The sequence below is a fragment of the Talpa occidentalis genome, unplaced genomic scaffold, assembly GCF_014898055.3.
Source record: "Talpa occidentalis isolate TD23 unplaced genomic scaffold, MPIMG_talOcc4v2.1 talOcc4.12, whole genome shotgun sequence".
In the NCBI taxonomy this organism is placed as follows: domain Eukaryota; kingdom Metazoa; phylum Chordata; class Mammalia; order Eulipotyphla; family Talpidae; genus Talpa; species Talpa occidentalis.
The window spans coordinates 80680097-80698698 of NW_023601212.1; the positions used below are offsets into that span (position 1 = coordinate 80680097).

At 55.2% G+C, this 18602-nt stretch overlaps 1 protein-coding gene across 1 annotated transcript in view; it reads right to left on the reverse strand.

Annotated features, from left to right (window-relative positions):
- The window catches only part of ZAN (zonadhesin), a 48590-nt gene that overhangs the window by 20535 nt on the left and 9453 nt on the right, over positions 1 to 18602 (reverse strand). Inside the window, exons 12-30 of the mRNA XM_054693643.1 lie at positions 17984 to 18255; positions 17630 to 17714; positions 10432 to 10616; positions 8850 to 8991; positions 8558 to 8674; positions 8015 to 8139; positions 7587 to 7732; positions 6855 to 6998; positions 6371 to 6478; positions 6110 to 6279; positions 5488 to 5690; positions 3858 to 3999; positions 3333 to 3580; positions 2920 to 3100; positions 2522 to 2633; positions 2075 to 2175; positions 1609 to 1785; positions 626 to 834; positions 221 to 365 (exon numbers count right to left, since the gene is read on the reverse strand). Of these exons, the coding sequence (XP_054549618.1) occupies positions 221 to 365; positions 626 to 834; positions 1609 to 1785; positions 2075 to 2175; positions 2522 to 2633; positions 2920 to 3100; positions 3333 to 3580; positions 3858 to 3999; positions 5488 to 5690; positions 6110 to 6279; positions 6371 to 6478; positions 6855 to 6998; positions 7587 to 7732; positions 8015 to 8139; positions 8558 to 8674; positions 8850 to 8991; positions 10432 to 10616; positions 17630 to 17714; positions 17984 to 18255 (3012 nt within the window). The remainder of the gene's footprint in view (positions 1 to 220; positions 366 to 625; positions 835 to 1608; positions 1786 to 2074; positions 2176 to 2521; positions 2634 to 2919; positions 3101 to 3332; positions 3581 to 3857; positions 4000 to 5487; positions 5691 to 6109; positions 6280 to 6370; positions 6479 to 6854; positions 6999 to 7586; positions 7733 to 8014; positions 8140 to 8557; positions 8675 to 8849; positions 8992 to 10431; positions 10617 to 17629; positions 17715 to 17983; positions 18256 to 18602) is intronic.

Genomic DNA, 18602 nt, shown 5'->3' on the forward strand with positions numbered 1-18602 from the left:
TCACAGCCCTGAGGCGAGAGTAAGGAGTGAACACCCAGTGGCTGGGGAGAGGGGGGGCGGGGGAGGAGGGTCATCCTTCCCTGCCCCCCAATCAGAAACTCCCTGGGACAATAGGACTGGGAAGCTGAGTGCTACAGACTTCAGGAAAAATGTGAGGGACAGTGAGGAGAGCTCATCTTGGTGGCTGTGGGGTCCTCCTTTGAGCTCAGTGGCCTCCCACCTGTCTTCAGGCAGCGTATTCGCCCCTCCATGGGCCAGCACATGTGCTTATACTTGCAGGAGGTGCGTTGGCAGGAGATGTTGTTGTAGGTGGAGCAGGTGCAGAGCCTGGAGCAGGTTTTGTCTGTGTACCAGTTCTCCCCAACCTGTGCAGGAGGAGGGGACCTGGGCATCAGCAGAACAATGGAAACTTGGAAGCCAGAGATGGGCTGAGCCTCCCTTTCAGCCCCAGGTCCCCAAAGATCTGTGCCACTTGTCCGCTGGCCTCCCTCACTAGCCTTCCTCAGACCTTCAGCATCGGGGCTGCTCTCCAGGCCCCAGCACTGTCTTGCTGGCTGGCTCTACCCTCTCGCAGGATCTGAGCCCACCTGCCCCCAAAGGCACGCACTGCCTTCTGGCCTCTCACCGGGTAGTAGGAGCCCCATTGGTCAGTACAGCCACACTGGCTGAGGGGCACACAGGAGGTTCCACTCAGGACGTGACCCTTCTGGCATTCACAGCCCTCGGCACAGGGCAGTGCTGTGGGGCAATCTCTTGGGGCATTTAGGCTGAGGCATGTGGCTGGGCAGGGGCTGGCACAGGGGCTGTATGTGCTGCCGGATGGGCACCTCAGAGCTAAGAAGAAACCAGTGTTAGGAAGGGCAGAGTGATTTCTAGCTCCCTGATTATGGGGCATCAAGAATACCTAGGAATATCCATCAGATAGATGAATGGATAAACAAAACAGGGTCCATCCACACTACAGAATATTATTCAGCCTTAAAAAGGAAGTGAATTCAGGCACATATTACAGAATTCTGAGAACACTACAGAAAGTGAAATAAGCCAGTCACAAAAAGATAAATACTGTCTGATTCCACTTACAGGAGGTCCCTAGAGTAGTGAAATCCAGAGAATATAATGGTGGGCTGGGGAAGGGGAGTTCTTTGCAGGGTAGAGTTTCCATTTGGGGAGATGAGAAAGTTCTGTGGCAAATGGTGGTGATGGTTGCCCAACAAGGTAAATGCACTTGTTGTCACAGAACTGTACACTTAAAAATCATTAAAATGGGAGATCTGGGGCTATGTATATTCTACCACCCCCAGCCCCCCACACAAGTTCCTGGAAATGAAAGGGAACAGACCTGGCCCAGGTAAGAGGGAGTGGAGGCAATAGCCAAATAAGGGAAGAACTTTTTGGTGAATCAGGTGGAGGAGTGCAGGGAGACAAGCAGAGGATGAGGGTCGAGCTTGGAGGACTGCAGTGTGGATAGGGAGGAGGGTCCTCTGTGGGTGCTAAGGATCAAGGTGTGAAGGGAAGGGCAGAGGAGGGGAATTTGGGGGGAGGAAGACAATATAGGGTTCTGGGGGACTTCTCCGGGCTTGGGGAGTGGGTGGTCAGTTCACTCACGGCAGAAGGTGCTATTCCGCCAGGCAGGGGCATGGCCAGCAAGGGCACAGTGGGCTGCATAGGCCTGCAGTGAGCGGCACAGGATCTGGGTGCTGCCCTTACTCCAACACTGGTCATACTTGCAACTGGAAAAGCTGGCTTTTGGGGACACCACCTGGTGACACTGGGAGAAGGGTCCTGGGGAGGGAGACATCGGTGTGAGAGAGGAACATTTGGGAAGGGAGCAGAACCAAACAGTTACATTGTGGAAAATTTAACATCCTTTTCTGTCAAAACCCATATTTCCTGAAAACCTACTACCTAGGACAGCCTCATCTGTTAGAATTCCCAAGAAGGTGAACAGGATCACTGGCTTTCTTTCACCTTGCTCTCGATGCTCCTTCTATTTCAGGCTAGCACTTCCTCCCTCCCGGACTAGTTCCCCTGGGGTGGGGGGGGGGCAGGGGCCAGCAAGGATGTGGCTTACCCCGAGGGTTCATTAAGATATCACAGTTCTTTTTCCAGGCGTCTGTTTCTTCCTTCTTCAGGCATTTGGTGGGCTGACTACTGAGACCTGTCACGTAGCAGCTGAATGAGGAGAGGGTGAAGGGATAAGAACTTAAGAACTTAGGGTTGGAAGAAACTTCCCCCAAATTAAAGCAAAAGTGGAGAAAGGACAGGAAGGGAGAATAGGAGAGGCGGAGAGAACCAAAGGGCACCCTCAAGTAGGAAATCCAGAAGATCCAGCAGGAAGGAAAGAGGATAGATCTGAGATGAGTTGTCCCAAGAGAGCGCTCTGAAGAGACAGACCATTAAGCCTGAAGGGACTCAGCAGGCGCGGGCATGAGAGGTCAGAAGAATTTTTCACCAGCTCCAGGTTTTCCCCTGGAGTTCCTCCCCAGTCCAGATCCCATTTCCCCAATTCCTTACTCACTATTCTTCAGATAAATCTTTTGACTTCCAGGCTGCCCCCAGGATGAGGGAGCTATTGGCGGGCTTTCTGTCCGGTTGCAGATTGTCATCCAAACTGTTATTGTTATAGTTCCCTGGGGGAGGGGGAGGGTCACAGAGGCACAGAGGCACCTACTGGCAGCCTCAGCCCACCACCTCTCTTCTCCAAAGAGGTATCCCCACTTTCTACTCAACACACCAAGCTTAATCCCTTCTTTTTGTTCACCTCCGGTTTCCCTTAACACCTACCCTCACAGAAAACATCCTCATCCAATTATCCGGTGGAAATAACTCAGGACACCTAATAAGCTGCCAAGATGAGCAGACCCAGGCCCCTGCCCATTGTTCTGGCTTTGCCCGTAGGTGCCCGGGGAAACTCACCGCACAGCCCGCAAAGCCGGCCAGCGTAGGAGGAGGGCACAGTCACTTCCACCAGGTGGTTGCCGTCGTAGCGAACTTGAAGCCCAAAGTCCGTGTGGAGAAGAATAAAGGAACCACTGGGCCTGATGACCAGTCGACCTTGTGCAGGCCACACTGGCAAGGTCACCCGGAGATTGTTCAGCTACAGAGGCAGGGAGGGTACTGTCTGGAGAGGCGCATGGGACAAGGACAACAAGGGGCCAAGACTGGGAGTAAGAAGGGGAGGTGGTATGTCTCAGGAATTGGGGGGCTCCATCTGCTTTGAGCTCCCCCCAGGGGGCTCTAGAGGTCAGAAAGGTGAATGGGGAGGGGCAGAAAAGAGGAGCTGAGCAGGTTGGTGGGGTGGGGCCTGGGGGATAAGTGGAGGCACACACCATAACCCTGTGACCTTTGAGCAGAGAGATCTGGAGTTTGAAGACCTTGACATGGACGGCTGTGACATAGGTGACCTCCGGGTTTCCACTGCGGAACTCGTTGGTGGCGGACACGATGAAGTTGTCCTCTAGATGAATGGTCTGGCAAGGCTGGGTTAGGGTGTAGGTGCAGGTGCCCATGAAGTGGTGTAGGGCTCCGTCAAATGTCAGGTAGTGGGGGTCCCCTGAGATGGTGCAGGTGGCACTGCCTGGGGAGGAGGAGATGGAGTTCAGGTCTGCATTGGCCCTGAGCTGCTTCCTCAGTCAGTCCGCATTGGGATGATAGCCAAGGTTCATGGGTGGTCAGATTGGATTGGAGGGGTCAAGGAGGGCCACCACCCCAACCTCACTGCCTGGGTCCTCGAAGATGCTTCCAGCCCCTGGTTATGCCCCAGTTCTCTGGGGCACCCACTTTAGGGCAGAACATGCACTCGCTCAAGGCCATATGGGTGCCCACCCCTGCTGTCCTTCCACCTGGCCACTCACTTTGGGCATGACAGCCATAGATGCCATTCTGCCGACTGCAGACTTCCTGGGCCTGGCACTTCCAGGAAAAGCAGTGAATACTGAAGCTTTTCTCACAGACACAGAGTTGTCTGCAGCCTGGCTTGTACCATTTCTCCCCTACCTGGGGGATAGAAGGAGGGAAGGAGAAAAAGGCTATTCCCAGGTCTGACTAATCCCCCCTCACCCACAAGGATGCATCCCAGGACTCCTAGTGAATGCCTGAAACCATAGACAATACCGAACCTCACGTATGCTGCATTTTTTCCTATATATAACATACCTGTGATAAAATTTCATTTCTAAATAAGGCACAGAAGAGATTAACAACTGTGGCTAATAATAAAATAATGATAATAATATACTTTAATAAGTATATCTCTATACTTATACTTTAATAAGTATATCTCTATACTCTATAATAAGTATAGCTCTATAAGTATATCTCAATACCCTATTGTCTGTAAAATGTTCAGACCACAGAGGTCCTGGGTAATGGAAACATGGAGAATGAAACTATGGACGAGGGGGGCTTACTGGACTAGTCCAATGCTATCAAATCATCAACCTATTCACTGGTGAGGGCGTGCTCCTGTCTCCCAAAGCTCTACCTTCACGGCTAAAATCTAACATCTGCTCACTTATTCAATGATGCCCTCATTTGTTTCTTTACTGTTTCGCCATTTAGCTGTCTGCACTGGGGCAAGTGTTGACGATTTGGTAATGAGTTGGATGGACCATGTTTCTGCCCCCTCACAGAACTCATTGTGTGGGGGAGGGAGGGAAAGAATCAAGAAGTCAGCTGAAAATTCACGTGCCCCAACACCATATGCGCGCAAAGATGACAAGCAGGGCACTCAATGGCAGTTTGCTGTCATCGACAGGCAATAAGCACTTGCTACAAGAGTTGAAATGCTTTTTGCTTTGCTATCAGTAAGGCTTCAAGGAGGAAGTACATTTTAACAGGACCTCAAAGATTCCAATAGCACTGGTGTCTGGGAGGCAGAGCAGGGCAAAAGGAACTGTAGAAAGGAGAACTTGAGGAGAGAGGAAGGCGCGGACAGAGAGCTCTCAGTGGGCCAGCCTGGAAGGAGGAGTGGGGAGTCAGTGGCGGAGGCCTTGGATGGACATCAGCACCATTTGCAGACCTTAAGGGAGCGGCAGGCAAAGGAAAAGGAGGAGCCCCAGATACCGCTCTGGCTCCACAAGCTTCCTGGAGGCTGTGGAGACAGCAGCCAAGGCAGGGCCTGAAATCCTGCAGCAAGTAGGAGAAAAGACGGGGTTTGGAAAGATGCAGGGGAGACACAGAAGTACCTTCAGAGGATGAGAAACTCTGGGAAATGACAGGGCAGGGAGGGGGAGTAGCGGGCAGGGCAGGAGGGGAGAGGACCAGGGGTCTCATGCTCAAGGCAGTGTGGGTATAACTGCGCTGTGATTCCTTCCCATCAGTGAGCGTACTAGGGCTGAAGAGAAAAGAACATCCCATCGGAGCCCAAATCTTCCTCTCCCATTCTACCTCTTCCCACTTCCCCACTTCACTGTCCTGCCCACCAGCTTGCCACAGACTTCAGAACCAGGATGAGTGCTTTGGGCTGCCTGCCCAGTGGCTCACCTTAAAGTAGCCATCTACGGCGTCCAAGCACCCGCACTGGCTCCGGGGGACACAATCGAACCCACTGAGGATGTAGCCTGGATTGCACTCGCAACCCTCCACGCATCTCTCCTGGCAGGACATGCCATTGAATTGGGGGTGGCAGGTGTTGGGGCACAGACTGGCACAGAGAGTGTACCTGCTATTGGGTGGGCAGATCAGAGCTGGTGGAGGAGAAGAAGCACAGAAGAGGACGGCATGGGGAGGACAGGGGAAAAGGACAAGGTGAGCCACAGCCTGTTCACAGCCCAGAGTCAGAAGACCCACAGCTAGAGGCTTCTCTCCCCTCTGGAGAGGAGTGTGGCTGAGAAAAGCCCCATCGAGGGGCTTGGCTTTCACCCGGGCCTGGGGAAGCAGCCTGAAGGGACCTCCTGAGAGGCACATGGGGGGAGCAGACCAATCAAGAGCCTCAACAGCACCGATGTGTAGACACATCCGAGGTGGACTGTGGGGGAGAGGAGGGAGGGGAGGAGGGCGCCACCCATGAGGCCTCCATTAAGGGCATGCCCTGTCCTGAAGCAGGCTCCCCAGAGAGCTGGACCAGAATCTGGGAGCATCACAGGTGCCTCTCAGCACAACTCACGGCAGAACTGGGGTCCCCTCCAGGGTTTCACCGCATAACCAGCTTCCTGGCAGGTCTCAGTTAAGGCTGACAAGTGGGAGCACAGCATCTGCTGCAGTCCCTGGAAGTTACACATGTCAAGCATGCAGTTGTCGAAGAAGGAGAAGGTCATGATGTGAGGCAGGCATGCCCTGAGGAGAGAAGACAGGTCAGGGGGTGGTCCCAGGTACCAAGTGTGCCTCCCCACAACCCCCAGCAGGCCCGTCCTGCTTTCTTTCATACTCAAAGGCTCCGTGGGATGCCACAAGCTGTCCACAGATCTCAGGCCCTGACAAACTGTTTAGCAAGCTTGAGTCACAAGATGGGGTGATTTCCTGGCTCCTCTGGCACCTAGAAGATACCCACCCCCAAAACCCTCAAGGCCAAGGCTCCCCACCAGTCCCGACCATTTACCCTGACAGTGTCTGGCTCTTGGCAACTCCCTAGTGGAGAACATTTGAACGCCAAGCCTTACTGGGGTGGAAAACTCTGGGGTGGCCTAGCAAAACGTGGGGCTACTCACAAGGCCTGAGGACAGAGGGTGGGGGGGGAAAGGGCCATAGAGATTTCATAAGCTTGTTAGGGATGGGGGAGCAGGGAGAAGAATGCCAGAAGTGGGGGTATGGAGAAGAGGCGTGAGGAGAAAGGGGGTGATGCGAGCTAGGGTGCATGTTTCTGAGACAAGGCAAAGGAGCAGGGGCACCGAGAGGGGCATGGGATGTCCCACTCTTTGTCCTCATTGTCCACTATCTGCCAGCTGTTCCCCAGCTCCTCCTGGTCTTGCGCTGGAGTGCCATCTGGCTTCTTGTTGTCATTGCTGCTGTCGCCATCATAGTTTCCACAGAAGCCACAGAGTTTGCCAGAATAGGTGCTGGGGACCCCGGAAAGGAGGCATTAGTGGAGAGAAGGGGCCTCATTTGACGGAGGGATCAAAGCTGAGAGGGAGAAGTTGGGGGCGTGGGAAGGAAGGCAAGACAGGGCTAGGTGGTGCAGACTGCAAACCAGGGTTTGTAGCCAGAGGCCAGCTTGGCAGGGTCCTGCAGCCCTCAACCTGCGCCATCTCTACAGTCTCCCTTCAATCCCTTCTGTTCCCATTCCCTCTTCCAGCCATTAGCAAACCTCTTGCTTCCTCTAAACCATTCCAGTTTCTTCTTGCATTGACTGTTCAGGACTTCTAATAGTGTTTCCCTTGTTTGTCCATCTGGGGAGCCACTTTTCCTTTAATACTAGGGTCAGGCAACCACTCCTCTGAAAGCTGTTAGCACCCCTTCTAGCACATTCCCACAGCATTGTGCATACATGCTGCTATTATCGCACTGTCCCATAACCATTTCCTCCTATCTCCTTATCCAAAGGGAGGCCTGTCACCTGAGCCAGGTGCTGGCATGGGAGGGGAAAGGGCTGGGGGAGGTTTGGAGCAGGGAGAAGTGGCAGCGATCCTGTTGGGTTGCCCCCTCACCTGGGCACAATGATAGACAGCTGCTGGTCACCATCCCATCTGATCCGCAAACCAAACGTTGTCTGCACCTCCACAAACCGCCCGCTTGCTGCCAGGTAGATGCCTTTTTTAAGCAGGATCGGGAGGTTGACTTGCAGACCCCCAACCTGAAAGGGAAGAGACAAAGATCTGGGTGTCAAGGTGAACCCTCAGCAGACACCCATGCCCACGCTGGAAGGCATGACACCCTCTATGGTAATCCTGAAGACCTCTTCCCCTGGGAGGGTTCTGGAGCTGACAACAGCCTCTGCTGGTTATTTGATGTAAACCCATCCCTGAGAGACTTTGGAGGTGGAGGTACTGGCCAGGACTCAGCCATGGCAGCCCACAGACAAGGCTGCAGCCAGGCCTGGTGGCACTGACACAAATAAAACCAAAATGGGACTCACCAGCGTTTGTCTGCCCTTGAGCAAGGTGATGGTGGTCTCATGCAGAGTCACGTAGACTTTGTTCAGGCAGGACATGCCTTCCTGCACTCTCTCCTCATTCTTTGCCACCACCCTAAAGAATGGCTCTGGGTGGCAAGAGGGGTGAAGAGCGCTGGGGGTGATTCAACAAGCATTTCTGAGCATGCCTGGGGGGGCACTACAGGGAGAAAGAGCCTTGAGATACCCATCTCTGGAGTTTAAGAGTTGAGATTGGCCCCCAAGGGAATGAGGCAGGAAAGTCTGGGCTACTGTTCTCATCCTTTACTGCTCCCACACCAGTCTTCACGAAAGCTGGCCAAGGAAGGCATGATAGGTGTCTTTGGGTGCATTTCCCAGTAATCTGGGCTCAAGAAGGTTCTTTCTGAGCTGGATGTGTCGACCCTTCCTTCACTGAAAGCCTTCTCCCAGCCTGTCTCTCTTGGCCACTCCTCCCGGCCCTTTCCTCCTGCTCACTGCACCCCACACCTGGCAGTTGTGACCTCAGGCCCTTTGCCCAAGCCCTACCTGTTGAGTTGCCACAGGGTTGGGCCAAGATGTAGGTACATTTGCCCATGAAGCTGAAGGGCCTCCCATCAAAGGTGAGATAGTGAGGGTCTCCATAGACAAAGCAGATGGCAGAGCCTGCCAAGGGAGGAGGGGGATTCAAGGAGCTGAGTCCAACACCCCCTCAGGCAAGTCAGGCCCCACAGCCCACTGACCCTGCAGCCCACTCTGGCACTCTGCTTAAGGGAGGGATGGGGACCCAGGTGTCATACCCGCTCTGGCAAGCTGGGCCAGCACAAAGGAAGGGGCTCACCATAGGGATGGCATCCATACTGGCCATTCTTCATCTGGCACACTGTGTTTTTCCTGCACCGAGAGACCTGGCACTCCTTCTGACCACCAGGCAAGCAGCGGCAGTGTTCTGTGCAGTTGGGGCTGAACCACATTGCCCCAACCTAGGGGCAAGGAATCCCCAGTTACAAAACTGTAGCTCTTGGGGGTCCTTCCCCTTCTTCACTAGGCCAGCAGAACTGACCTTGCTTTCACCACCACCCACCAAATATATGTGCCCACCCCAAGACATTTATACACGCTAGTCTCTTGACCTAGAATGGACTTATTCCTCCCTCTTTCTAAATGATACCTACAAAACCTGTAGAGTTAAACTCAAGGTCATTACTTTCTCAGCGTGACTTCCCAGACCTCACTGAGCTGCATCCTCCAGCTGAGGACTTAACCACATTTGTGTTTCTGTGCCTGTTATTTTGTACTTGTTTGATTGCAAGCGCCTCTGTGGAGGATCAAGTCTGGCTTTACTCCCTGTCTTAACCTCAACATGGAGCACAGTGCCTGGCAGGGAGATTTTCATTCAAAAAATTCTTGCTGAGGGCCTCCCCGGTGGCGCAGCGGTTGAGCGCTGGGTTGCGAAGCTGCCCGTGGCCTCTGCGGCACCGGTTCGATCCCCGGCTGCTCTCCGGCCACCGGAGGAGGGTCCCGCATGGCGCGCAGACCTCTCCTGCCGCCCGCTGCTCCCCTCAGCAGTGTATTTCGGTCCTTCTGCCTGCTCTGCTCCCCACTCTGGCTCTGGTGAATTCTCTCACCCTCCCGCACTTCTGACTGTACCCAGTGCATGTATAAACAAACAAACAAAACAAATAAATAAATAAATAAAACATGCCTCTATTAAAAAAAAAAAAATTCTTGCTGAATTGAAAGCAGTAGTCAAGACTTAGGAGAGCAAGGACCATGCCCTTCTTATGGTGACCCCAATGCCCTTTTTATGGTGACCCCAATGCCAGGTAGGTAGAAAGTATTCAACCAATGTTTGTTGTATAATTAAAAGTTAAAATTTGTCTTCCAGAGCAGAGGGGAGAGACACTTAATGCAGATGGCTGTGATAGAGCTTTCTGGCTAGGCTGTAGCTGAAGTCAATCTAACACTGACGCTGAGATACCCAGGAGACTGATTAAAGGGGGTTCAGGAAGGAAGAGGCTTCTGAAAAGACAAGTCAGAACTCTGATCATAATGAGAAAAACACCGACCTGAGAAGAGGCACAGGCCACTAACAAATAGCTTAATGTACTTTTAATGAGTGGGTTGCATGTGATATTTACCATAAATTGCTAACAATAATAATAATTAACATTTATTAAGTAATTGGTCTGTGTTACAATCTAATTTCATCTTCACAACAATCTTACGAGGTAAACATCTCTTTGTGCACATTTTATAGATATGGAAACAGATTAAAGAGGTAAAAAAGAACCTTGCCCCAGGTCACATGGAACCCGGGTGTGGTGCTGGCTGTCCCCCTGGGGCTCTAGGAACTCCAGTGGTGGTACCTTATCATAGTTGTTAAGACTATACTTTCAGGGATCATTTTTATAGTTCATTACCTTATAGTAGTTGTTGTTGTAGAAGCAACTGCAGGAAGAGGCCTTGACACAGCTGGAGTTACTAAACAAAAAGCCGGAATTACAGACACAGCCTGGCTGGCAATGATGCCAACAGTGGGGCTTGGGGTTCTTGCAGGATGCTGGGCAGGCACAACGTTCGTAGTGGGCATTTGAGGGGCAGCTCACTAAGGAGAAAACACAGCCTCATTAAGCCACCAGTCTACAACGTTCCTGTTTCTCCTCTACCCCCATACTCAAGTTCTTCTCTAAGAAAGTAGCCTATCTGATTCAGCATAAAAAGAAATGAAGTCCTGATACAAATGACAACATGAATGAACCTTGAAGACATCATGCTAAATGAAAGAAGCCAGCCACAAATGACCACGAATTACACAGTTCTTTTTAAACAGTCTAGAACAGGCAAATCCATTAAGACAGAGAGTAATTTTGTGGTTGCCAGGGATGGCGGGGGTGGGGGAGGCTAGAAATGGGGTGTGACTGATAATGCAAATGGAGTTTATCTGGGGGGGATGATGAAAATGTTCTGGAATTAGAAAGTGATAATGTTTACTCATAAATCTCACAAATATGATAAACCATTGAATTGTATACTTTAAAGGATGTATTTTATGGCATATGAATTTTATCTCAATAAAAAATTAAGTACGCTGGTATTTGGTTCCCAAACACCCACGCTCACCTGAGCCCTTCATCCCTCTCAGTCAGGGACAATAGTCCTCATTTCTCTAAAGTCACCACGTCTGATTGATCGCTCCTCTGCTAGAAGCATCCCTTTCCCCTAAACTTTTCTCCTATCCACTGTCTCTTACTTTGCTCAATGTTCAGTATCATACCTGAAGAAGGTCTAGGTGTTGTGGAGGCCAGGATCACAGTGGTTGGGGAGGTACTTGGAGCTTTAGAAGGCTTCCCCAAGGCTGTCGGCCTGAGTACAGGAGTTGCGGGCCGTCGAAAGGGAACAGTGGGCCTTTGAGTAGGGATGGTGGGTTTTTCAGTGGGGACAGTGGATTTTTTTGTGGGAACAGTGAGGTTTTCTGTGAGGATGATGGGTTTCTCTGTGGAGGTGGTGGGTTTCTCTGCAGAAGTGGTGGGTTTCTCTGTGGAGGTGGTGGGTTTCTCTGTGGAGGTGGTTGGTTTCTTGGTGGAGGTGGTGGGTTTCTCTGTGGATATGGTAGGTCTTTTAGTGCGGACAGTGGGTTTCTCTGTGGAGGTGGTGGGTTTTTCTGTGGAGGTGGTTGGTCTTTTAGTGCGGATAGTGGGTTTCTCTGTGGAGGTGGTGGTTTTCTCTGTGGAGGTGGTAGTTTTCTCTGTGGAGGTGGGTTTCTCTGTGGAGGTGGGTTCCTCTGTAGAGGTGGTATGTTTCTCTGTGGAGGTGGGTTTCTCTGTGGAGTTGGTGGGTTCCTCTGTGGAGGTGGTGGGTTTTTCTGTGGAGGTGGGTTTCTCTGTGGAGGTGGTAGGTTTCTCTGTGGAGGTGGTGGGTTTCTCTGTGGAGGTGGGTTTCTCTGTGGAGGTGGGTTTCTCTGTGGAGGTGGTGGGTTTCTCTGTGGAGGTGATGGGTTTCTCTGTAGAGGTGGTGGGTTTTTCTGTGGAGGTGGGTTTCTCTGTGGAGGTGGGTTCCTCTGTAGAGGTGGTAGGTTTCTCTGTGGAGGTGGGTTTCTCTGTGGAGGTGGTGGGTTTCTCTGTGGAGGTGGGTTTCTCTGTGAAGGTGCTAGGTCTTTTAGTGCGGACAGTGGGTTTCTCTGTGGAGGAGGTGAGTTCCTCTTTGGAGGTGGTAGGTCTTTTAGTGTGGGCAGTGGGTTTTCCTGTGGAGGTGGTGGGTTTTTCTGCATAGGTGGTGGGCCTTTCAGTGTGGATGGTAGATTTTTCTGTGAGGACAGTTTTCATTTCAGTGAGTTTTTCTGTGGGGACAGTGGGTTTTTCGGTGGGGACAGAGGGTTTTTCTGTGGGGACAATGGTCATTTCAGTGGATTTTTCGCTGGGAAAGATGGTCATTTCTGCAGGTTTTTCTATGGGAACAGTGGTCATTTCAGTGGTCTTCTCAGGGGAAACAGTAGGTTTTTCAGGAGGGCCAGTTGGTTTTTCCCTGGGGAGTGTTGGCCTCTCAGGGGTGTGGGAGAGCTGTTCTGTTGGGTGGACTTGATCTCCAGAGGGGTGGGTTTGAGCTATAGGGAGGAGGGTGGGGTGCTCAGGGATGTGAGTTTGCTCTCCAAGGGGGTGGGTGTGGTGCTCAGGGGGCTGGGCTTGTTCTCCAGGGAGGTGGCTGGGGTGCTCAGGGGAGTGGGCTGGCTCCCCAGGGGCAAGGGTAGGGTGCTCAGGGGGGTGGGTTTGCTCTCCAGAGGGGAGGGGACGGTGCTCAGGGGGGTGGGCCTGCTGCCCAGGGGGGAGGGAGGGTTCTCAGGGGGGTGGGCTTGCCCTCCAGGAAGGAGGGTGGGGTGCTCAGTGGGGTAGGCCTTCTCTCCAGGGGAGATGGTGGAGTGCTCAGGGGGGTGGGCCTGTTCTCCATGGGAGAGGGTGGTGTATTCAGGGGGTGGGCCTGCTCTCTAGGAGGGATGATGGGGTGCTCAGGGGGTTGGGCCTGTTCTCCAGGGGTGAGGGTGGGTTGCTCAGGGGGGTGGGTTTGCTCTCCAGAGGGGAAGGTGGGGTGCTCAGGGGGGTGGGTCGGCTCCCCAGGGTGGAGAGTGGGGTGCTCAGGGGGGTGGGTTTGCTCTCCAGAGGGGAGGGATGGGTGTTCAGGGGGGTGGGCCTGTTCTCCAGGGGAGAGGGTGGGGTGCTCAATGGGGTGGGCCTGTTCTCTAGGAGGGATGGTGGGGTGCTCAGGGGGTTGGGCCTGTTCTCCAGGGGTGAGGGTGGGGTGCTCAGGGGGGTGGGTTTGCTCTCTAGGAGGGATGGTGGGGTGCTCAGGAGGGTGGGTCTGCTCCCCAGGGTGGAGGGTGTGGTGCTCAGGGAGGTGGGTTTGCTCTCCAGAGGGGAGGGATGGGTGCTCAGGGGGGTGGGTCTGCTCCCCAGGGTGGAGGGTGGGGTGCTCAGGGGGGTGGGTTTGCTCTCCAGAAGGGAGGGATGGGTGCTCAGGGGGTGGGCCTGTTCTCCAGGGGAGAGGGTGGGGTGCTCAGGGGGGTGGGCCTGTTCTCCAGGGGTGAGAGTAGGGTGCTCAGGGCGGTGGGTCTTCTCCCCAGGGTGGAGGGTGACGTGCTCAGGGGATTGGGTTTGCTCTCCAAAGGGGAGGGATGGGTGCTCAGGGGGGTGGGTCTGCTCTCCATGGGAGAGGGTGGGGTGCTCAGGGGGTTGGGCCTGTTCTCCAGGGGTGAGAGTGGGGTGCTCAGGGGGTTGGGTTTGCTCTCCAGAGGGGAGGGATGGGTGCTCAGGGGGGTGGGCCTGTTCTCCATGGGAGAGGGTGGGGTGCTCAGGGGGGTGGGCCTGTTCTCCAGGGGAGAGGGTGGGGTGCTCAGGAGGTTGGGCCTGTTCTCCAGGGGTGAGGGTAGGGTGCTCAGGGGGGTGGGTCTGCTCTCCAGGAGGGAGAGTGGGGTGCTCAGGGGCATGGGTCTGCTCTCCATGGGAGAGGATGGGGTGCTCAGGGGGGTGGGTCTGCTCTCTAGGAGGGATGGTGGGGTGCTCAGGGGGTTGGGCCTGTTCTCCAGGGGTGAGTGTGATGTGCTCAGGGGGGTGGGTTTGCTCTCCAGAGGGGAGGGTGGAGTGCTCAGGGGGGTGGGTCTGCTCCCCAGGGTGGAGGGTGGGGTGCTCAGGAGGGTGGGTTTGCTCTCCAGAGGGGAGGGATGGGTGTTCAGGGGGGTGGGCCTGTTCTCCATGGGAGAGGGTGGGGTGCTCAGGGGGGTGGGCCTGTTCTCCAGGGGAGAGGGTGGGGTGCTCAGGAGGTTGGGCCTGTTCTCCAGGGGTGAGGGTAGGGTGCTCAGGGGGGTGGGTCTGCTCTCCAGGAGGGAGAGTGGGGTGCTCAGGGGCATGGGCCTGCTCTCCATGGGAGAGGATGGGGTGTTCAGGGGGTTGGGTCTGCTCTCTAGGAGGGATGGTGGGGTGCTCAGGGGGTTGGGCCTGTTCTCCAGGGGTGAGTGTGATGTGCTCAGGGGGTGGGTTTGCTCTCCAGAGGGGAGGGTGGAGTGCTCAGGGGGTGGGTCTGCTCCCCAGGGTGGAGGGTGGGGTGCTCAGGAGGGTGGGTTTGCTCTCCAGAGGGGAGGGATGGGTGTTCAGGGGGGTGGGCCTGTTCTCCAGGGGAGAGAGGGGCGTGCTCGGGGGGGTGGGCCTGCTCTCTAGGAGGTATGGTGGGGTGCTCAGGGGGTTGGGTCTGTTTTCCAGGGGTGAGGTTGGGGTGCTCCGGGGGATGGGTTTGCTCTCCAAAGGGGAGGGATGGGTGCTCAGGGGGGTGGGCCTGTTCTCCAGGAGGAACAGTGGGGTGCTCAGGGAGGTGGGCCTGCTCTCTAGGAGGGATGGTGAGGTGCTCAGGGGCTTGGGTCTGTTTTCCAGGGGTGAGGGTGGGGTGCTCAGGAGGGTGGGTTTGCTCTCCAGAGGGGAGGGATGGGTGCTCAGGGGGGTGGGCATGCTCTCCAGGGGAGAGGGTAGGGTGTTTGGGGGGTGGGTTTGCTCTCCAGAGGGGAGGGTGGGATGCTCAGGGGGCTGGGCCTGCTCTCCAGTTGGTTGGGTGGGGTGCTCAGGGGAGTTGGCCTGCTCTCCAGGGGGTTGGGTGGGGTGCTTAGGGAGGTGGGCCTGCTCTCCATGGGAGATGGTGGGGTGCTCAGGTGGTTGGGCCTGCTCTCCAGGTGGGATGGTGGGGTGCCCAGGGTGGTGGGCCTGTTCTTCAGGAGTGAGGGTGGGGTGCTCAGGGGTCTGGGCTTCCTCTCCAGGGAGTTGGGTGTGCTGCTCAGGGGGGTGGGCCTGCCCTCCAGGGGAGAAGGTGGGGTGCTCAGGGGTGTGGGCCTGCTCTCCAGGTGGTTGGGTGGGGTGCTCCGGGGGATGGGCCTGTTCTCCAGGGGAGAGGGTGGAGTGCTTAGGGGGGTGGGTTTGCTCTCCAGAGGGGAGGGATGGGTGCTCAGGGGGGTGGGTCTGCTCCCCAGGGCTGAGCGTGGGGTGCTCAGAGGGCTGGGCCTGTTTTCCAGGGGCCTGGGTGAGGTGCTCAGGGGGGTGGGTTTGACTTCCTGGGGTGAGTGTGCGGTGCTCAGGGGGTTGGGTCTGCTCTCCAGGGATGAGGGTGGGGTGCTCAAGGGAATGAGTTTGCTCTCCATGGGGCAGGGTGGGGTTCTTAGGGGATTGGGTCTGCTCTCTGGTGGTGAGGATGGGGTGCTCAGTGGGGTGGGTTTGCTCTCCAGTGGTGAAGGTGGGTTGCTTAGGTAGCTGAGCCTGTTCTCCAGGGGGGAGGTTGGGGTGCTCAGGGGGGTGGGTTTGACCTCCAGGGGTGAGGATGGAGTGCTCACTGGGGTATGTCTGCTCTCCAGGGGTGAGGGTTGGGTTCTCAGAGGGCTGAGCCTGTTTTCCAGGGGGGAGGGTGGGGTGCTCCGGGGGGTGGGTTTTCTCTCCAGGGGCCAAAGTTGAGTGCTCAGGGGGCTGGGCCTGTTCTCCAGGGGGGATGGTGGGGTGCTCAAGGGAATAGGCTTGCTCTTCATGGTGGAGGGTAGGGTGCTCAGGAGGGTGGGTTTGCTCTCCAGGGGTCAGGGTGGGGTGTTCAGTGGGGTGGGTTTGTTCTCCGGTGGGGAAGGTGGGGTGCTCAGGGGGCTGAGCCTGTTCTCCAGGGGGGATGGTGGGGTACTTAAGGGAATAGGTTTGCTCTCCATGGGGGAGGGTGGGGTGCTCAGGGGGGTGGGTCTGCTCTCCAGAGGTGAGGGAGGGATTCTCAGTGGGGTGGGTTTGCTCTGCAGTGGTGAAGGTGGGGTGCTCATGGGGCTGCTGTTCTCCAGGGGCAAGGGTGGTGTGCTCAAGAGAATAGGTTTGTTCTCCTCGGGGGAGGGTGGGGTGCTCAGGGGGGTGTGTTTGTTCTCCAGTGGGGAGTGTGGGGTGCTCAGGGTGCAGGGTTTGCTCTCCAGGGGTGAAGGTAGGGTGCTCAGGGGGTTTTGTTTGCTCTCTAGGTGGGAGGGTGGGGTGCTCAGGGATTTGTGCCTGCTCTCCAGGGGTGAGTGTGGGGTGCTCAGGGGTGTTGGTTTGTTCTCCAGGGGTGAGGGTGGGGTGCTCAGGGGGTTGGGTCTGCTCTCCAGGTGGGAGAGTGGGGTGCTCAAGGGTGTGTGTTTGCTCCTCAGGGGGATGGGTGGGGTGCTCAGGGGGATGGGTTTGTTCTCCTGGGGCTAAGCTTGGGTGCTCAGTGTGGTGGGCCTGCTCCCTTGGGCCAAGGGTGGGGTGCTTCTCAAAGTGGGATTGTTCTCCAGGTATGAGGGTGGGGTGCTCTGGCAGGTGGGTTAGTTCTACAGGGGGTAGGGTGGGATGCTCAGGTGGCTGGGTTTGCTCTCCAGGGGCCTGGGCAGGTGTTTCTGGGGGCTGTGTATGTTTCTCTGGGGGGAGGGTGTTCTCTCCCGTGTGGGTCCTGGACTTCTCTGTGGGTGTTGTAGGTGTTTCCATGAGGGTGGTGCTCATTATTGAGATCTTGGGATTCTCTGGTGCAGTGACAGATATTTCACTGTGGACACTGGGTTCCTTTGTGGTGGTCATAGTTTTTTCTGTGGATACAGTGGGAACTGGAGATTGGGAAGGAAGTTCTGTTGGCAAAGGCCCTACAAAGGAAAACAAAAACAAAGCCTGCTGCTACTTAGTCAAAATCACCCCACCATTCTCTTCACTCACATCTGATTAAGCTCCTGGTTCTGAAGAGTTAACTATTCCTACCCCTCCATCTCCTCCCAACTCCAAGATCACTCACTTAATACTCGGCAGAAACTGCCTCAACTACAGGTCAGTAATGCGCTGGCGTGAGCACATGAAGTGAGGAGACCGCAGGCCCCCCTCTCTGTGTCTCGCTCACTAGGGAAGGCCTTCTGAATCCAGCCATGGAAATTTATGGCATCAAAGTCTCATCCTTTTGAAGCCAACCTTCTGATAGGGCCGGGAAGGCAGACGCGGGGAGAATGTAGAAAACAAAGTCGGGGACATCTGAGGTATGAGAGGATTTGCATTTGCAGTGGCACGTGCAGACAACCCAGTGCTGCTCAGCCCAGAGCACGGCTCTCTTAGCGGGCCTTGGGCTTTGTCTTACCTTGGCAGGCCCCGTGATGGACCACGATGAAGTCCACAGCAATGACGAAGGCAGTGTTGGAACCCCTGGTGGCCTCAAGTATCAGCTGAAGGTAACAAGAGAAAAGGAAGAGGAAGCGACAGTGGTCCCTGGCAACGCTTGACCCTGCTCCACACAGAGACAGTCCTCTGCCAGGATGTCACCTTGCTCCAGCCTTCAGCAGCCCAACTGTGCATGCCCCGCTCTAGGAGCCTGCTGTCCATCCCGGCCATGCCACGTCCACGTCTGCTCTGCTCCCTCTCCAGTTTCCCACCTCCTTGGCCCTGCCTGTGTCCCCAGGCCCCAGGCTCTGTCCCTCACAGTCAGGCCTCTCACCTGCATGGGCTGTTGATGTCCCTCAGGGATGGTGATGGAGACGTTCATCCAGTCATAGCTCTGAAACCCAATTCGGTGCCAGAGCAAACTGGGAGAGCTGCCTGCAGGACTCTCCAGCAGCAGTTTGAGACCACTGCCATTTCCAAGGCCATACATGCGGTAGGTGAGCCCCACACAGACTGCATCCGGGGCACAGAAGGGCCGGCTCACCAGTCTGAAAGACTGGCCTGCCTGGGAGGACTTATCAGCCTTCAGGTAGATAAAGTGACCCTCTGGGCAAAAGAAGGGAACAAACAAGGTGAGAAGCCTCCACAGGGCAAGTCCAAGGGCAAGTATTAGCAACACCCTGAATCTGTACCAAATGGGGAGTTGCCGCAAACACCCTGACTCCCCACAGTATCACCATTTCTCTCTGTGCTCATTTTGGGCTCCTCACTGAAAAAAGCAGGGACAGAGAGAAAGGGAAAAGCACCCAGCAAGCAGATGCCTCTGTAAATCCATCTGGCTACACTGGTAAATGCCAACCGAGTTCGAGGCAGTGGATTTGAAGCCTTGGAGTCAAATAAGTGAGATGCCTGGACTTTCCCAGGGTGTCAGTGATCCCACTGTCATGCAGATC